Source organism: Microtus ochrogaster, unplaced genomic scaffold (assembly GCF_000317375.1).
Source record: "Microtus ochrogaster isolate Prairie Vole_2 unplaced genomic scaffold, MicOch1.0 UNK56, whole genome shotgun sequence".
NCBI classification, from domain to species: domain Eukaryota; kingdom Metazoa; phylum Chordata; class Mammalia; order Rodentia; family Cricetidae; genus Microtus; species Microtus ochrogaster.
The window spans coordinates 2,106,323-2,123,238 of NW_004949154.1; the positions used below are offsets into that span (position 1 = coordinate 2,106,323).

The window sequence follows — 16,916 nt, forward strand, 5'->3', positions numbered from 1 at the left end:
CACACACACACACAGGGTTTCTTTGTTTAATGGTCCTAGCTGTTCTGGAAATCACTCTTGTAAACCAGGCTGGCCTCAAACTTAGAGAGCTCCACCTGCTCTGTCACCCGAGTGCTGGGGTTAAAGGTGTGCAGCCACCACTGCCTGGCTTCAGTATTAGTAATCTTACAGCTCATAATTTGGACCTTTGTATATTTTTCTTCTCTAGGTTGTTTTTTGTTATTGTTTTGTTTGTTTGTTTTCTGGCAGTCTCACGTCCTAGGCTGGCCCAAAACTCTCTGTCTGTAGTTTAAGATGACCTTGAACTCCTGCTCCCTCTGTCTCCACCTCAAGTGCTGGAATTTTAGGCCAATTTCTGCTAGCTTCTCATTTATTAAAGTTGTAACAGAATTGACAGGTACCTAATAAACAATCTTTTCTGGGCTGGAGAGATTGCTCAGTGGTTAGGGTACATCCTGTTCTTACAAAGGATGGGATTTCAGTTCTCAGCACTCATGACAGGAAGCTCACAGCCATTTGTGGCTCCAGCTCCAGGAGGATCTGCCACACACAAGCACAGTTTATAGTAGTGAAAAATCTTTTTTAAAACTAGCTTTTGTTTTTCTAAAGAAAATGATAGGATTTGCCCTCAAGATATTGATAGTCATGCTGAGCTTGCTAGTGGCAGAGAACTGAGACGGCCAGCCCTGACTTACGTTTACCAGGTCCCATACCGCGCCTAGTGTCTATTAGTCTGAGAGGAAACTCCGTTGCTTTATCAATTTTGTAGGGATGGGTTACATTTTGACCTTGAGCCCTGCCTCAGTTTAGCAGGGAGGACGTGTCCTTCCTTGTTCCTTTTGTTTAATCTGAAGGCTGCTGTCAGCTCCGCAAAGGAGTGACACTGCTGGAGAAACAGTTTGCAGTGACAAACTGATAAGTGCACAGCTGATGGAGAGAGGTACGGTACAGTTCCTACTTGATTATGATCTGAGAGCTCTCTTGTTTTGCTTTTGGAGTGGCTTTAGTGTCAGATAAGTTCATCATGAAGTTTAGCTCTCCCTTGGAGAAAAATAATTAATAGAGCTTTTAGCGACATAAACTATCTCAAGAAGCTGCTCTGCAAAACAAACACAAACAGAAAAAGAAGCTGCTCTGTGGTTCTCAACCCATTTTGCAGAAGGCCTGCATGCCTCCCTAAAGACAGTGGTGGCTTTGCGGTAATAATTATTTTGGATTACATTGGACTCTTCAAGCTAATGTTTAAAAGTTTGTTGTTAGGGATGTATGTAGTTCAGTTGGTAAGAGTGCTTACCTACTGTGCCTGAAGCCTTTGATTCACTAGAATAGCTGAAGCTAGATGTGGTCACACCTTTCAGGAGTTGGGAGCAAGAGGATCAGGAGTTCAAGGTCATCTTGGCTACACACAGGGAGTTCAAAGCTAATCTGAGCTGTGTGAGATGCTGTCTCAACAAAGAGTTGGAAGGTTTAGTTATATGTTCCTAATTTGAAGCGCTATCCAGTTTTCCATACTATCCTTTCTGTCAGTGGATCTTAAACTTCAGTATACATTAGGACTACTTTGGTCACAGTTAGAAACACAGATTCTGGGCCAGTGAGATGGATTAGCCGGCGAGGGCACTTGCTAACAAGCCTGACGACTGAATTCCACTTCTGAGCCCTGCATAGTGGAGGGAGAGAACTGACCCCCACTATGTTGTTCTCTGACCTCTCCATATATGCATATGACACATGTACCCTATCCTGGCCCCATAAATATAATTAGAAATGCATGTAATTTTAAAAGAGAAATGCAGGTCCAGGCCTTGCCTCCCACCATCTGAATATAAGTATCTAGGACTGCAACCTGAGACTGTGCTCCTTTATGAAGTGCCTCGAGTCTGTATGCTGTAGGCCATGGGCCACACTGTTGAGGAATCCAATGGAATTGCCAGCCCTCAGTTGCTCAGAATGTACATAGTGAAGCATGGTGGTTTACTTGGAGCAGAGTAGGTAGGGCTCCAACTCTTGGTCCTGATCCTAGAGGCAGAACTTAACCTTGGCATCCCTGCAGATGAATCTGGGGATGAAGAGTCTGTCTCACAAACTGACAAGACTGAGCTTCAGAACACGCTCCGGACACTCTCCAGCAAAGTGGAGGACCTGAGCACGTGCAACGACTTGATAGCTAAGCATGGCACTGCCCTGCAGCGTTCCCTCAGTGAGCTGGAGTCCCTGAAGCTGCCTGCTGAGAGCAACGAGAAAATCAAACAAGTCAATGAACGAGCTACACTCTTTAGGATAACATCCAATGCCATGATCAATGTGAGTAAAGATGGTGTACCTCTGACTTTTTAACACTTCCCCTCTGAAATGTCATGCTTTCACAGTGCTTGGAACTAACTGGTAGAGCAGCGACTGTCCTAGGCCTTGCTTCGAAGATTAGGTGCTTTAGGTTTCCTTATCTGTTGCATGAAACAGGATTGGCTGCCCAGGTGAAGATGCTCTGCTCAAGTGGTTAGATGGACATTGCATCAGCCTGGGAGGCGGTAAGGAGCCCGGTGGTGCAACCTCCTTTCTCTGAGTGGCAGGGCATCTGAGGTGCTATTACATATTAGCTTGGTGCCTAAACTTCTGTTTTTGGTTTTGCCACTTTGCTCTTTTTTCTAAGCTTATCTGTCAGAGCTGAAAGAGCCTTTTGAATGCTTTACTCTGTTGTGTTCTTTTGCTTCCTTCTTCCTTGGAGTCTGCATGGTAAGGCATCCTGCATGTGGAATGCTGAGCAGGGCCTAGCTCAAGCACTGCTGAGAACTTGTAATACTAGTTAGTTCAGTGTTAGCCTTTGACTCCAGAAAACTCCACTTTGGCATTAGAAGACTGTGGGTAAATACAAAGCATCTTTGGCCTTACCGATGTATTGCTAGGTATGAAAGAATACCAGGTTTTACGATGCTGTTTTTCCTCTTCTGGTAACTGATTCTCACCTGACAGGTTGTTTTAGCTCCTGTGCACATAAAAATGCTCAAGGACATTTCATAAGTGAGACGAGTATTCTGTGAGAAACGGTTTTGCAGAGCTTCTCTCCCCATCTAATTAAATGGGTAAAGTTACCTCACGAGTGCCAGATTTCCCTTCTTTAGGGAATGATCGTGAGAAGACCTAGTTTAATTCCTGTGGTGCCTGAAGATCAAAGACCTTTTCCTGTGAGGAAGGGGAAATTCCATTTTCTCTTTTTTTTTTTTTTTTTTTGTTACTTTATGGCAGTTGTGTTAGCTTTTATTTTAAATGTTGAACACCTTCATGGCTCTGATTTACCCCAGCCAGAAAGAAGACGAGTTAGGTTTTCCTTTTAGGAATTTCAGGAAGGTTAGCCACCTCCTAGGAGCATTCAGCAGGTCAGTGTTGATGCAGGTGTTGAGTGACCAGGAAGCCTCGTAGTCACACAAGCAGCTATCCATGGTAAATCTGTAGACTTACATTTTGTGTTTTTGGGTGTTTGCCCTGCATGTATGTCTGTATACCTCTTGTGTGCCTGTGGGGCTAGAAGTAACTCCTGGGATTGGAGTTACTGGTGGCCACAAGCCACCATGTGCTGCGAAACTAACCCAGGTCCTCTGCTAGAGCCTTCCCAGTCCCAAATATGTATTCTTTAAGAAAAACAAATCTGCTCCAAACATCACAGTCACCTAAGAAGAATGGCTAATAGTTATCAACATCAGGTAAATACTCAACTATTTGACAGTCTTCTTCTTTTTTTCCTTATTCTAATATGATTTTTTTTCCCTAAATAAAGCACCCCTGCTTTATAAAACCAAAGTTGTTATGTATTCTTTGGGGACTTATTCATCCTTAAGTTCTAGGTTATGTTGGAATGATATTAGAAGTCAGAACCAAGCTCTCAGGAGGGGAATGTAGCTTTGTGGGAGAATACTTGCTTGCATGCTCCAGGCCATGGGTTCAGTCCTCAGGACAACACTGAGTCAGCCAACAGCTTGGTGGAAGAAAGCTGTTCTTTCCCTGTTTGCTTTCCTGTCCACTGCCTGTGTCCCTGTTATCTAGTGGTTATCTAAAATTCACTTTTTATCCTGCGTTGTTATCTGTTTATCTTTCGGTGATAATAGCAAGGCTCTAAATACAGTGCGCGTGGTGACACATGCCTGTTAATCTCAGTACTCTGGAGGCTTAGGCAGGAGGAACAGAGTGCAAAGGCAGTCTGAGCAGCTATGTGCTGTGACAGAGTAGACATCATAGGCAGCACATTGGAGGTGTTCCGCCTGTACTTGGAAAGTTAAAGAAGCTAGCACAGCATCCAAATGCTGAGGGAGAATGAAATCTTCCTAAAAAGAAGGCAATTTTATTTTAATTTTTGAGACAGGGTCTCTCTGTGTAGCTCTAGCTGTCCTGGAACTTATGATGTAGACCAGGATGACCTCAAAATCACAGATTTCTGTTTGCCTCTGCCTCCCTAGTGCTGAAATTAAAGGCAGGTACCACCATGCCTGGTGCTTCTTGCTAAATTTTAATTATTATCCGTAAGTATTATAAGAAGAGAATGGGAGAAGAATTGGTGGAGGCAGTGATGTGGTATTTGTGGACCCATTCTCCTCAGTCTGGGAACTGCTGGTGACTATTAGGTGAGAAAGTAGCTAGAGGTGAAGCTTGAGTGGAGGTTAGGGCAGTGCAGGTGCGGATGAGCGGGCTGCAGGTAGCCCACTAGAAGAGGCTGAGGCCAGTCTTGAGGCAGGCAAGCTGGTTACTGCCCTACTGAATGCTTCCTGTGAGCCCAGTGTGGTCCTAAGTGCTATATGTGAACAGTGACAACTCTGAGGTGGTCTCTGTGTTGGTCTGTGTTTATAGACAATGACTGTGAAGCACAGAGGACTTCTATAACTAACCAGATGGCAGGAAAGAGCTGTGACTTGAGGCTAGCCAGCCCAATTCTAGATCTGTGCTCCACTATTCTGCTGTGGAGTGCTGGAAAGAGATTACGGACTCCAGCAAATTAAAGGAGAGTCACTAGGACTTAGTATTTGGATGTAAAGAAGGAAGCACCTCTGAAAGAGAGACACCCATAGGCTTGGACAGCTTGAAGGCTTTGGAACTGCTTTGTGATGGAGAAATTCAAAGGAGGAAACAGGCAGCAAGAGAATGTGCTGAATCAAGCGTGAGAGCCACTGATTTTGAAGTACTTTGAACCATTGAATAGGCACTTGGATATTCTGGTCTGAATCTCAGAGAGTCCAATTTGGAATCACTGATTTAGTATTTTCATTGGTGGACCTGTAGGCAATTGTTGAAACCATGGGAGCAGACATTCTAATAGAACCTTTTAGTTTCTCTGTAACAGGGAATACAATTCCAAGCTTACATTGGTTCCTTCCTTCATTTATTAAGCAAACTTTATGTGGCTCCTGCTGTGTGTTAGGAGCTAAAGACCTGTAGATGAATAAGCTGTAAAATGTATTCTACAGTTGCTGGTGATCCCTCTGGAGAGATAGAAACCCAGTCATGATACAGCTGTGTGTGTGATAGGCAGAAGTATGCTGAAACTGGTAAGGACATAGAAGAAGCAACTGGCTGCTTAGGAGTGGGGGTGTCACAGAAATTCCATTTCTCTTATAGGTCCTCTCCTTTCTTAGAGAAGGTGGCAAGGGAAGAGAGGTACAGGCAGAGTGACTAGCATATACCTAAGTAGTTAGGACCGGAAGGAGCTGTGTGTCCAAGAAATGGTGAGTTCAGTGTGGCTGTGTTTTAGAGTACGGAGGTACAGCGGCTGGGAGAGTAGTTGTGTGAGGGCTGTTGGTATTGTAACCGTAATTAGGATTTGATCCTAGCCTTGAGGAGTCAGTAAAGGTATGGAGATAATCAGATTGGGGGGGGGTTGTTTGTTTTTCTCTACCTCCCATCTTTGATTCACCAAGTAGTATTCTAATTTTTAAGTTCAGTTGTTTCCGAAATGACTGAAATAAAAGCAAGGCCAAGTTACCCCATCTCTAGTGTGAGTCAGTGCGGATCTGTTCTCTGTTTCAGTCCTCAGCTTTGGGTTTTGTGAGTGTAGCTGATTTATTGAAAGCAGTTTTCATACACTTTATCTTTTATTCAGAAGATCTCGGGTGCAGTTCACATGCCCGCCCTTTATGCTGCTGCCACTAATGCTTTGTCTGGCTTTGCTGCTCACTTGGTATTTGCTTGGTCCTCGTGACCAGGAAAATAGGAGAACTATGACAACCGTGTTCGCTCTTTCCCCAGTCTGACCTTGATTGCAGCACAGAGCTGGCTGTCCCCGATACTGTGAAATAGCAGGAAGTATTTAATTGTCATATGCCTTCTCATGTTCCCAGAATAAGGTTACTTGGTGGAGACTCTGACTAGTTGAGGTGACATAACCAACACTTTCTTGGTACAGGCTTGCAGAGATTTCCTCATGTTAGCCCAGACACATAGTAAAAAGTGGCAGAAGTCTCTACAGTATGAAAGAGACCAGCGTATCCGACTGGAAGAGACTCTTGAGCAGCTGGCAAAGCAGCACAATCACCTGGAGAGAGCCTTCCGGGGAGCCACGGTGCTGCCGGCAAACACTCCGGGCAGTGCTGGCTCTGGTAAAGGTGAGAAACCGAGCTCTTTACATAGCTGGTCTGATACAATCTGGGTGGTTTCTGCAGCTGATGGAAGAAATTCTCAATTGGTGGCTCATGTGAAATGCATTTAGAGCTATTGATTTCTTTTGGCTTTCCCACTGCTTTCAACCATTGTTGCCATGTTATTAGTATTTAAAAGAACCCACTGTGCCACAGAAAACAAATGAGGCTTTTTTTCTTTGTAGACCAGTGCTGTTCTGGTAAAGGAGACATGAGTGATGAAGATGATGAGAATGAATTTTTTGATGCACCAGAGATTATCACCATGCCTGAAAATTTGGGCCACAAGTAAGTTGTCCTTGACTGTTTAAGAAAATGAACGTGTATTTTTATGATAAGACTGTTTCCCGTGAGAGTCTGAGCTGGTGACAGTTGCTAAGATGTGGGAAAACTGTTAGCACTTACACACTGAATTCTCCAGAGACTCCCAAATTCATACCCATTCTAAGTGTGTGCAGTATATTTGGCATTGTGCTTCATAAAGAACTGATGAGGACCAAACTTAAATTCTGGTCTTTGTTCTAATTCTCCTCTGTTTTTCATCCATGAAGACGTACTGGTAGCAATATCAGTGGAGCCAGCAGTGACATCAGCCTTGATGAACAGGTAACTCTTATTTGGAAGTTGTCAGCGTTGAGGGACTTTAGTTTTGATTCCCAAGAACTTGTCTGTGAAGTGCTAAGATAAATAGAAACTTCTGTTATTGTTTGTTAAGCATGGGGGAAGGGAAGGTTATAGATAGCAGATTTTTTGTTCTTTGTGGCTGATTGAATGGCTTTGTTTTTGCTTCTAGTACAAGCATCAGCTGGAGGAGACCAAGAAGGAAAAGAGAACCAGAATACCATATAAGCCAAACTACAGCCTCAACTTGTGGAGCATCATGAAGAACTGCATTGGAAAAGAGCTCTCTAAGATCCCAATGCCGGTGAGGTCCTCGAATACTCAGACTGGTGTCCTTTCTGCCTCAGTGGCACTCTGGTTACACTGTAGCAGCTTTAAGCATGGTCTTTATTTCCTTGCTAGTCATAAACTATCCTTTTAAGTCAGATTGTGTAGTACTGGCTAAGGATCTAGTATCTTTCCAGATCATCTAGAGTCAGTTGCTTATTTTTGATAAAATTTATGAGCAATTCCATGGCAGGCAGGCAGGCAGCCAGGTGTGAGGCATGCACAGATAACACAGCACTGATACTGTCTTGAAGAAGCATATAGTGAGACCACTGTATGGCTTAAGATGACTTGGTCAGTAAAGGTTCTACCATGTAAGCACAAGAACATAAAAAGTCAGGCACGGTGACATTGATGTCTGCCTTGGTATGCACATGCACTCATTACACACATACACACACAACTATCCCCCCCACCCGGTTAAAATAACAGAATCGTAGCTGTGAATAGGTTGTGACAGTTCATGCCTGTTAATACCACCAGCACTGGGAGAAATGACAAGAGTTTGAGACTAGCTTAGGCTACATAGTTCCCTGCCAACCTGGGTTAAAGAGTGAGACCTTATCTCATTCTTATAGACATGCACAGAAAAACAAAATACACATAGATTAAAAGAGATAGTCAAGGAAATAGGTGGATGCTATTTTTCCTCTTTTAGTGCTATGGGAAGCCCTATACAAAGGAAACAAAGAAATAAAAGTAGTTAATTAAACCTAGAAGATAAGGACCATCTCCATGATGAAGATGGATATTGGGGCTGGGCATGGTAGTACTCTCCTATGATCTCAACACTTGGGACATAGAGGCAGGAAGATCAGGAGTTGAGGGTCAGCTTTCACTACAGATGGAGTTCAATGCCAGCCTGAGCTACTTGAGACCTTGTCTTAAAAAGAAACAAAGAGATGGGATTTGAACTGACCTCCCTTCCTCTAACTACACTTCTCCTGTCTATCCATGCTCTTGTCAAAGGGAAAACTGGAAGTGTGGTCATGTCAGTTCTCAACTTACCGTCCTTTAGTGGGTCATTGCTGCCTTGACTATAATCTGGTTCCTTAGTGGGCTGTGTGCTTTTTCCTGATGGGCAGATCTCTGTCATGAAGATTAGAGTCAGGATAGACCTCAAGTATCAGGCATTTTGCCTCTTCCCTTCAGGCATTTACACACACTGCTCTTTATGCTTGAACTGTTTATTTGTCCACCAGCCTATGGCACTTTGCTGTGACTACAGCTCTTTGTTGAGGATTTTGCTGTAGTGACTCTTTAATAAACCTCTAGAGTATCTATCAGGGTAAAATATTGATCCCCTGTGCTCCAGGAAGCTCCATAGTTTGTGTCTGGCAATGTTCTGCTTGCTTATTCATTCTACAAGTATTTTCTGAGTATCTCTAATTTGCCCTATGAAGTGCGAGTGTGCGTCTTAGGCAGATGTTTGGCTTATAGAAAGAAATCCCAAGCTACGTTAATTTGAATCAGGAGTCAGCAAACTAAGGCCCTGGGGCCAAATTTGGCTGCCATCTAAACAGCCATAAGCCAAGAATTATTTTTATTTTTTTATTAAGTGGTTGGGGAAGAAATCTAAAGGAATGTAATAATTCATGAGGTTACTGTCCACAAATCAAGCTTTGTGGGACGGAGATACTCATTCATTCCTTTCTGTTGTAGCTGCTGTCTTGCTGTAGCAGCAGTGTTGAGTGACGTGACAGAGACCACCTGGTCCTGAAGGCTTACATGTTTACTGTATAGCTCTTTACAGAGGAAACAAAAACAAAGCAAACAGAAAACAGGCACCTGCCTTAAACAAATGTTAGCTTAACATTCTTATTTTGAAATCCAAAAGTAGGTTGTCCAGAGCTGATACCACCACTGTCAGTACCAAGTTTCTTTCTGTTTTGTGGCTCTCTAATGATTAAGTGCTGTAATTCATAGATCTGTAATGGCTCCTTGAGCCGTCGGAGGATACTTTGCAGTCAGCTAGAGGATGGAAAAGTAAGAGCAGGCTGTGCCTTTTAAAGGTACTTCCTGGAAATTGCATAATCCATTAATCTCTTGAATCTCTGTGGCCACAACTTACTTATCTGACCATAGCTACCTAGAGAAAAGTCTAGAAATAAAGACTTAGGCTGTGGGAGCTGCATGTTCTGTCCATAACCTGGTACTTAGAAGCAGAAATAAAATACTTCCTCAGCCTCTTGGTACATAGGCACCACGTCTTCATAGACAGTTTGTTTCTCATAACTAGGAACTGTATTGTTGCTATGTATGTCCTTGATGCTCAGCATACTGCCTGACATTGACATTCAGCAAATACTAAAGTAATTAATTAAACCTCAAAAAACAAATAGATTTTTATACACATGTGTAAGGTTTAGTCTTTAAAAGACTAAATCTGAGCCGGGCGGTGGTGGCACACGCCTTTAATCCCAGCACTCGGGAGGCAGAGGCAGGCGGATCTCTGTGAGTTCGAGACCAGCCTGGTCTACAGAGCTAGTTCCAGGACAGGCTCCAAAGCCACAGAGAAACCCTGTCTCAAAAAAAAAAAAAAAAAAAAAAAAAAAGACTAAATCTGAAGGTGAGAATGTAGCTCAGTGGTAAGATTGCTTGCCTAGGATGTTTAAGGCCCTACATTCCATCTCTAGTACTACACAATAATAATAATGATGATGATGGGATAGTAATAGTGGTAGTAATAGTCAGGCAATGGTGGCGCACGCCTTTAATCGCAGCATTTAGGAAGCAGAGGCAGGTGGATCTCTGTGAGTTTGAGGGCAGCCTGGTCTACAAAGGAAGTTCCAAGATAGCCAGAGCTGTTAGACAGAGAAACTCTGTCTCAAAAAAAAAAAAAAAAAAAAAAAAAAAAAAAAAAAAAAAAAAAAAAGGAAAAAGAAAGAAAGAAAGAGAAAAGAAAAGGAACGGAAAGGAAAAAAATAGTGGTAGTAAAATAAAATGAAAGTTGACTTACAAGAAAAGGATTTTATTTATTTATTTTTTTTTCTGAGACAGGGTTTCTCTGTAGCTTTGGAGCCTATCCTGGAACTAGCTCTTGTAGACCAGGCTAGCCTCGAACTCACAGAGATCCACCTACCTCTGCCTCCCGAGTACTGGGATTAAAGGCATGCATCACCGCCGCCACCACCCAGCTAAGAAAAGGATCTTAATGAGCTTATAGTAGAGAAACCTCCAAAACACTGGTGTTTGGGAAACCTAAATAAAGGAGGACCACTTGCTTGAGCATTGAGCACCTTCTAGGAATTAGTAGGCAGGTGGACTAGAAAGGCAGGCCGTCATTCTCGGGATGTAGATTCTATTTCTAAAGAGCTTCTGGGGTAGGTGACCTGTATCTTCTTTCCTTATTGATATCGCTATTAGGAATGTGCAATCCTGTACCCTCCAGACAAGTCATCTTTTCAGACAGCATTCTATCACAAGAGAGCTGGGGTCAGCCAGTTCTGTTCCTGTTGGCATCTGGCTGGGCACTGCCAGTATAAGTCAGCAGTAGGAGGTCATGGCTTCCTCTTAGGCATTTTTCTGACAACATCTGTGTGACTCTAGGTTTCACTAAACAGTCTTTCCTGAGCTCCTCAAGGTGCTAAGCTTCTGCATATCCCTTCACCCTCTGAGGTACAGTGATGTCCCTTCTTCATGTCCCCAACTCATGGCTGGCTGGTGTTGCTAATCACTGGTTGTCTTTTGTGGCTAACTAACTCTCATTAGCAGTGAGAAAGGTCCTTGCTTCCTTCTCCTTAAAATACTCAAACTCATTTGTTTGCATTTGGCCTCTAAGTATGACCAGGGTTCTTGGAACATTTGTTAGAAGGTGGGTTATACGTAGATGAAAAATAGTGACAGACTAGTGATGTGTGGACTCTCTCTGGTCCAGGTTCTCTTCTATGTCTGGTAGCCCAGGACACAGCTTTTCATGATTTTCCTCTGAATATGTGAAGAATTTTCTTCATTCTGCCTGAATTGTTGTCACTAAGAGATTCTGCTCCATTAAGGATTCGGGCCTTACTGTTACCAGTTGGACACTGTGCCACATTCAAGCATTTTCGTAGTGTGGGTTTATTACATATATGTGTGGGTATGTGCATGTGAGTTCAAGTGGCTGGAGGACAGAGTCATCTGATTGCCTGGAGTGGGAGTTAAAGGTGCTTGTGAGCCAGCTGATATGAATGCTACTAATGGAAGTCCAGTCCTCTGGAGGAGCAGCAAGTGCTGTTAATCACTGAGCCTCTGCTGGGCGGTGGTCGTGCACTCGGGAGGCAGAGGCAGGTAGATCTCTGAGTTGGAGGCCAGCCTGGTCTACAGAGTTCCAGGACAGGCTCCATAGCTACTGGGAAACCCTGTCTCGAAAAACCAAAAAAGAAAAGAAATCACTGAGCCATTTTTCTATTTCCTCCCTCTCTATCTCTCTCTCTCTTTAAATTATTTATATTTTGTGTGGGCTGTTCATGGGGGGCAGAAGAGAACCTCACCTGGCAATGTCATACTGAAATGGTCTCTCACCGGGCTTGAAGCTCCCCATTTCAGCTAGACTGAACAGCCACTGAACTCTTGGGAGGTGCCAGTCTCTACATGTGGGCTCCCCTACCCCCAGTGCTGGGGTTACAAGCTCATGCAGCCATAATGCCTGGCTTTTTTTTTAAATGTAGGTAGTAGTAGGTAGTAGAGATTTGAACTCAGGTCCTCATGCTGGCAGAGTAAGAGCTCCTACCCACTAAGCTCAACCCCTAAAGCAAAATATACTTGTTTGTTTGTTTTTGTTTTTTGATACATGGGTCTGTGTTATGTAGTTCTGGCTGTTCTGGAACTCTTTATGTAGGCCAGACTGGCCTCAGGCTCACAGAGATCCACCTGCTGTCTTTTTTTTCACGCACATGGCTGAGTAAAAGGCATGTGCCACCATGCCTGGTCTTTCAACAAATTTTAAATTAGCAAAATTATTTAAAATTTCAAAGTTACCTTAGAAATTAACTTATTTTCTTGAGGGAGAAGCAGTGTGAGCAGTGTCTGTTGTTCACTTCTCCACCATGTGGGAAGCACAGGCTTTGGCGCACATGGCACTCGGATAATATTGTCTAATGGATAGGTGCACATTTCCCCTAGCTGAAGTGCATCATCTAGCGATTGACTGCTATAAGTTGACTGTCAGATTTGAGAGCATGTCCTGCTTCCTCTCCACTGCAGCAGCAATAGTCCATGTCTAGAGCACTGTCCAGCCTCAGAAGTCAGTTCCTGACCAAGCCTCAGCCAGCGTCTAGTCGAGGGGAGAAGTGCAGTGCAATCATTTCTGTGGTCAAGGCACTCCAGTACTTTTATAATCTTATCTCCCCTTTGCTTCTCCCCCAGATTGTTCCATATCTAACTTACTCTCTAGATACACTTCTGAAATTTTTGTTCCTTTAATCACTCAATTAATTCCCTCATTTACTGTCTGATGGGGTCTCCTGTGGTCAGTAACTTATGGCTGTTGTCCAGTCTGCAGTGCTGCCTAGAAGCAGCATGGTTTCCATCTCAGAGGGCAGTGATTCCTGCCACTCCCTGACATAGATGTTAACAGAGGAGAGTGGGTCACCTGGAGTCTAATCGGAGAGCTGCAACTTCTTTTGTCTTCTTGTTGCTTTATCACCACAGCATCTCAGCATCTCCAGCTGTCTCCTGTGAATGGCAGGGAAAAGGCTTTAAATCTGTTCTCTTCCTTACAGGTAAACTTTAATGAGCCCTTGTCCATGCTTCAGCGCCTTACTGAAGATCTGGAATATCATGAGCTATTAGACCGAGCTGCAAAATGTGAGAACTCTCTAGAACAGCTCTGCTATGTTGCAGCCTTCACCGTTTCCTCCTATTCCACTACTGTCTTCCGAACCAGCAAGCCATTCAACCCTCTCCTTGGGGAGACCTTCGAACTGGACCGACTAGAGGAGAATGGTTATCGATCTCTCTGTGAGCAGGTGAAGAGCCCAGATCTGTAACACTTTTCCTTTCTTATGCTGGGTAGGTTTTGAGAAGCCCATCTCAGTCAGACCATTCTGTCTGTTTTTTCATTAGGATTCAACACACTAGGCCTGTCGTTCACCACTGTTGTGGATGTAAAAATATAAAGGGAGACTCTTGAGTGTTTATTGCCAATTAATGAGCCATGTCTTTCTCTTCTCCAGTCTTTTCTTAATTCAAACCTGATTTCTCCAAGGTGAGTCATCATCCCCCTGCTGCTGCACACCATGCTGAATCCAAAAATGGCTGGACATTGCGTCAGGAAATCAAAATCACCAGCAAGTTTCGAGGCAAATACCTCTCCATTATGCCCCTCGGTAAGGCCACCATGTTTGTTCCTGTGAAAGGTGTTCTGGCAGGTTGGAGGAGGCTACTGTTTCAGGCATCAAGAGATGGAACTCTGATTCAGGCACCAGCATCACTAGCTAGTTACCATTTAACTCCCCAGCTTTCAAATGCATAAGGAGGCCAGGCACCCTTTTAAGACCCATCTAGTTTATTTACTTTTTGTCTCTAAGTACTACTTTAGAATATGGATTCTAGCATGCCTTTAAGACATCATTTCAAGCCGGGCGGTGGTGGCGCACGCCTTTAATCCCAGCACTCGGGAGGCAGAGGCAGGCGGATCTCTGTGAGTTCGAGACCAGCCTGGTCTACAAGAGCTAGTTCCAGGACAGGCTCCAAAGCCACAGAGAAACCCTGTCTCGAAAAACCAAAAAGAAAAAAAAGAAAAAGACATCATTTCAATGGTGTTTTCCCATTACTCTAGTTCTGTCTGTACATAGAACAGTTAGGATTATGAGGTTAGATTTCTTGGCTAGTCTCTCTCTCTCTCACACAGTCTTTACTCCTCTGCTTGATGGATTAGGTGTCATTTATGTAATGATTGAATCCTGGATAAAATGAAACTTTATTTTATTGAATTACAAGCTATTTTTTGTGTTGGGATCAAAAAGATGAAGTCTGGGAGTAGGAGTCCTGACCTGTAGAGTGGGAAGCACACCAGAGCTTTACAGCTGTTGCCATTCCTCATTCCGCACTGATTTTCTTCTGTGTGTGTGTGTGAGAGAGAGAGACAGAGCCAGAGAGAGAGAGACAGAGAGAGAAGTCTTTTAAGGTTTATTTTTTTTTCTGGGCATGGTGGTACATGCTTTTAATCCCAAAAGGAGGCAGAATTAGGTGAATCTCTCTGAGTTCAAGGCCAGTTTGGTCCACAAAGCAAGTTCTAGGTAAACCAGGGCTATTACACAGAGAAACCCTGTTAAGATTTATTTTTGTTAGTTTTAATGTGTGTGTGTGTCTGTGTGTCTGTGTGTATGTATGTGTGTATGTGAGCTTGCATGTGAATGTGTACATTTGTGTTCAGTGTAGTTCCCACAGAAGCCAGAGTCATCAGATGTCCTGGAACTGGTGTTACGGTTGTGTACCACCAGATGTTTGTACCTTGGCTCCTCTGCAAGAACATTTAACCACAGAGCCATTTCTCCACCCCCTGCAAAGTGTTCTTTTATACTTCATAATCTCATCACATAATTTTATTTTGTTTACTTATACAGATATTTTATAAGAAAAAGTTATATACTGTCTTTAATATATAGCTGGATTTACTGGTCTTACTTTCTTTTTTTGTTTGTTTTGCTTTTTAAGACAAGATTTCTCTGTGTAACAGTTTTGGCTGTCCTGGAGCTCACTTTGTAGACCAGGATAGAATTCACTGAGACCCGCCTGCCTCTACTCCCAAGTGCTGGGATTAAAGGCGTGCGCCACCACCGCCCGGCTCTCTTAGTTTCTTAATGTGGAGTAAAGCTATTGACTAGTGTGTCCTTTCATAATTTTTAGAAGACCGATTATTTCAGTTTTATTGATCTGGGAATGATTCTTGAATTCTTGCTTATGTAGGATAGTTTTACTGGATTTAGAATTCTTCCTTTGATAGTCTTCTCAACATCTTGACTTTGTTATTCTACTGTTTTTTTGGCTTTTGTATGCTTTTTCCCCTCCTCAAATATTTCATTGTAATTATATACTTTATATATATATGTGTGTGTGCGTGTGTGTATACACACACATATATAAGCATTTCATACATGTTAAGTGTGTAGTTAAGTGCTATTTACTACATCCATAATGGTATATGAACACTGTTAATGATCTGACTCCAAGATACTTTATTTTGTTCAGCTGAAACTGCACCCAGACTGCTCATTTGGCCTTCCTCCAGACTCAGAAAACCACTGCTCTACTTTTTGTCTGTACATTTTTCGCAGATCTGTGATTTAAAAGTATTTGTCTTTTTTTTTTTTATTTTTGAGATTTGTCTTTTTTGACAGGTTTATTTCATCTCAGGGTCTTTTTCTTCTATGTTCAATGTTAGGATTTCTCTTTTTATGCTAGCTATTCCTATTACATTGCTCATGTACACACTTTTTTTTTAATCTGTCCACCTGTTGATGGTTATAGGTTGCTTCCATGTTTTAACCATTGCATATAAATTCTGTGAAGTTGAGTATAAATATCTCCTAGAGTCGTTGCTTTCTATTCTTTTAAGTATATAGCAGTAGTGGAATTGCTGGACCACATGGTAATTCTTTTTAATGTTTTGAGAAATTCCACAGTTCCCATCATTTTATGTGACTCTATCATTGTATATCCCTCCAGACAGTGTGCCAAGGCTGTAGTTACCTCACGTCCTTGTTCATTCATTCATTCCTCGTGTGCTTTTCAGTGATTTGTGTGTTTACCCTAGAGTAGTTTATGTAAGTCTTTTCCCAGTTGTTTTTAGGATTTTTGTTGTTGTTTGAGATTTTGTAGCTGTGGCTGTCTGAATCTCAAAATGTCAGCTGGGCTGGCCTCGGACTTACTGAGATGCACTGCCTCTGGAGTGCTGGGATCAGTGGTGTGCACCACCATACCTGGGCCTTTTTGGCAGTTTTTGTTATTTTGTGTTTTGAGACAACGTCTTATTGGTATGGAACTCAGAGACCTCCCTGCCTCTGTCTTCTGAGTGCTGGAATTAAAATTGTGTGCCACCACACTCCTTGCCAGATTTTAAAACTGAGTTTTGTTGAGTGTTAGGAGTTTTATATGTGGTCTGGATATCATTCCCTTATCAAAAAAAAAAAAATTGGATTTACAAACCAGGCAGTGGTGGCGCATGATTTTTTTAATTCCAGCACTCAGAAGGTGGATGCAGATTTCTGAATTCAAGACCATCCTGTTCTACACAAAGAAACCCTGTATCAAAAAAAAAGAAAACAAACAAACAAAAAATAGGATTTACAAATGTTTTCTTCCATTTGTAAGTTGCCTTTTTACTCCTTTGTATTGTATTGCCCTTTGATGTACAAAATTTTTTTTTTT

General features: G+C 42.7%; 1 protein-coding gene across 1 annotated transcript in view; it reads left to right on the forward strand.

Annotated features, from left to right (window-relative positions):
- The window catches only part of Osbp (oxysterol binding protein), a 34,904-nt gene that overhangs the window by 9,203 nt on the left and 8,785 nt on the right, over positions 1–16,916 (forward strand). The window contains 6 exon segments of the mRNA XM_026777312.1: positions 6,386–6,584; positions 6,803–6,905; positions 7,169–7,223; positions 7,411–7,542; positions 13,268–13,513; positions 13,753–13,873. Coding sequence (XP_026633113.1) covers positions 6,386–6,584; positions 6,803–6,905; positions 7,169–7,223; positions 7,411–7,542; positions 13,268–13,513; positions 13,753–13,873 — 856 coding nt within the window.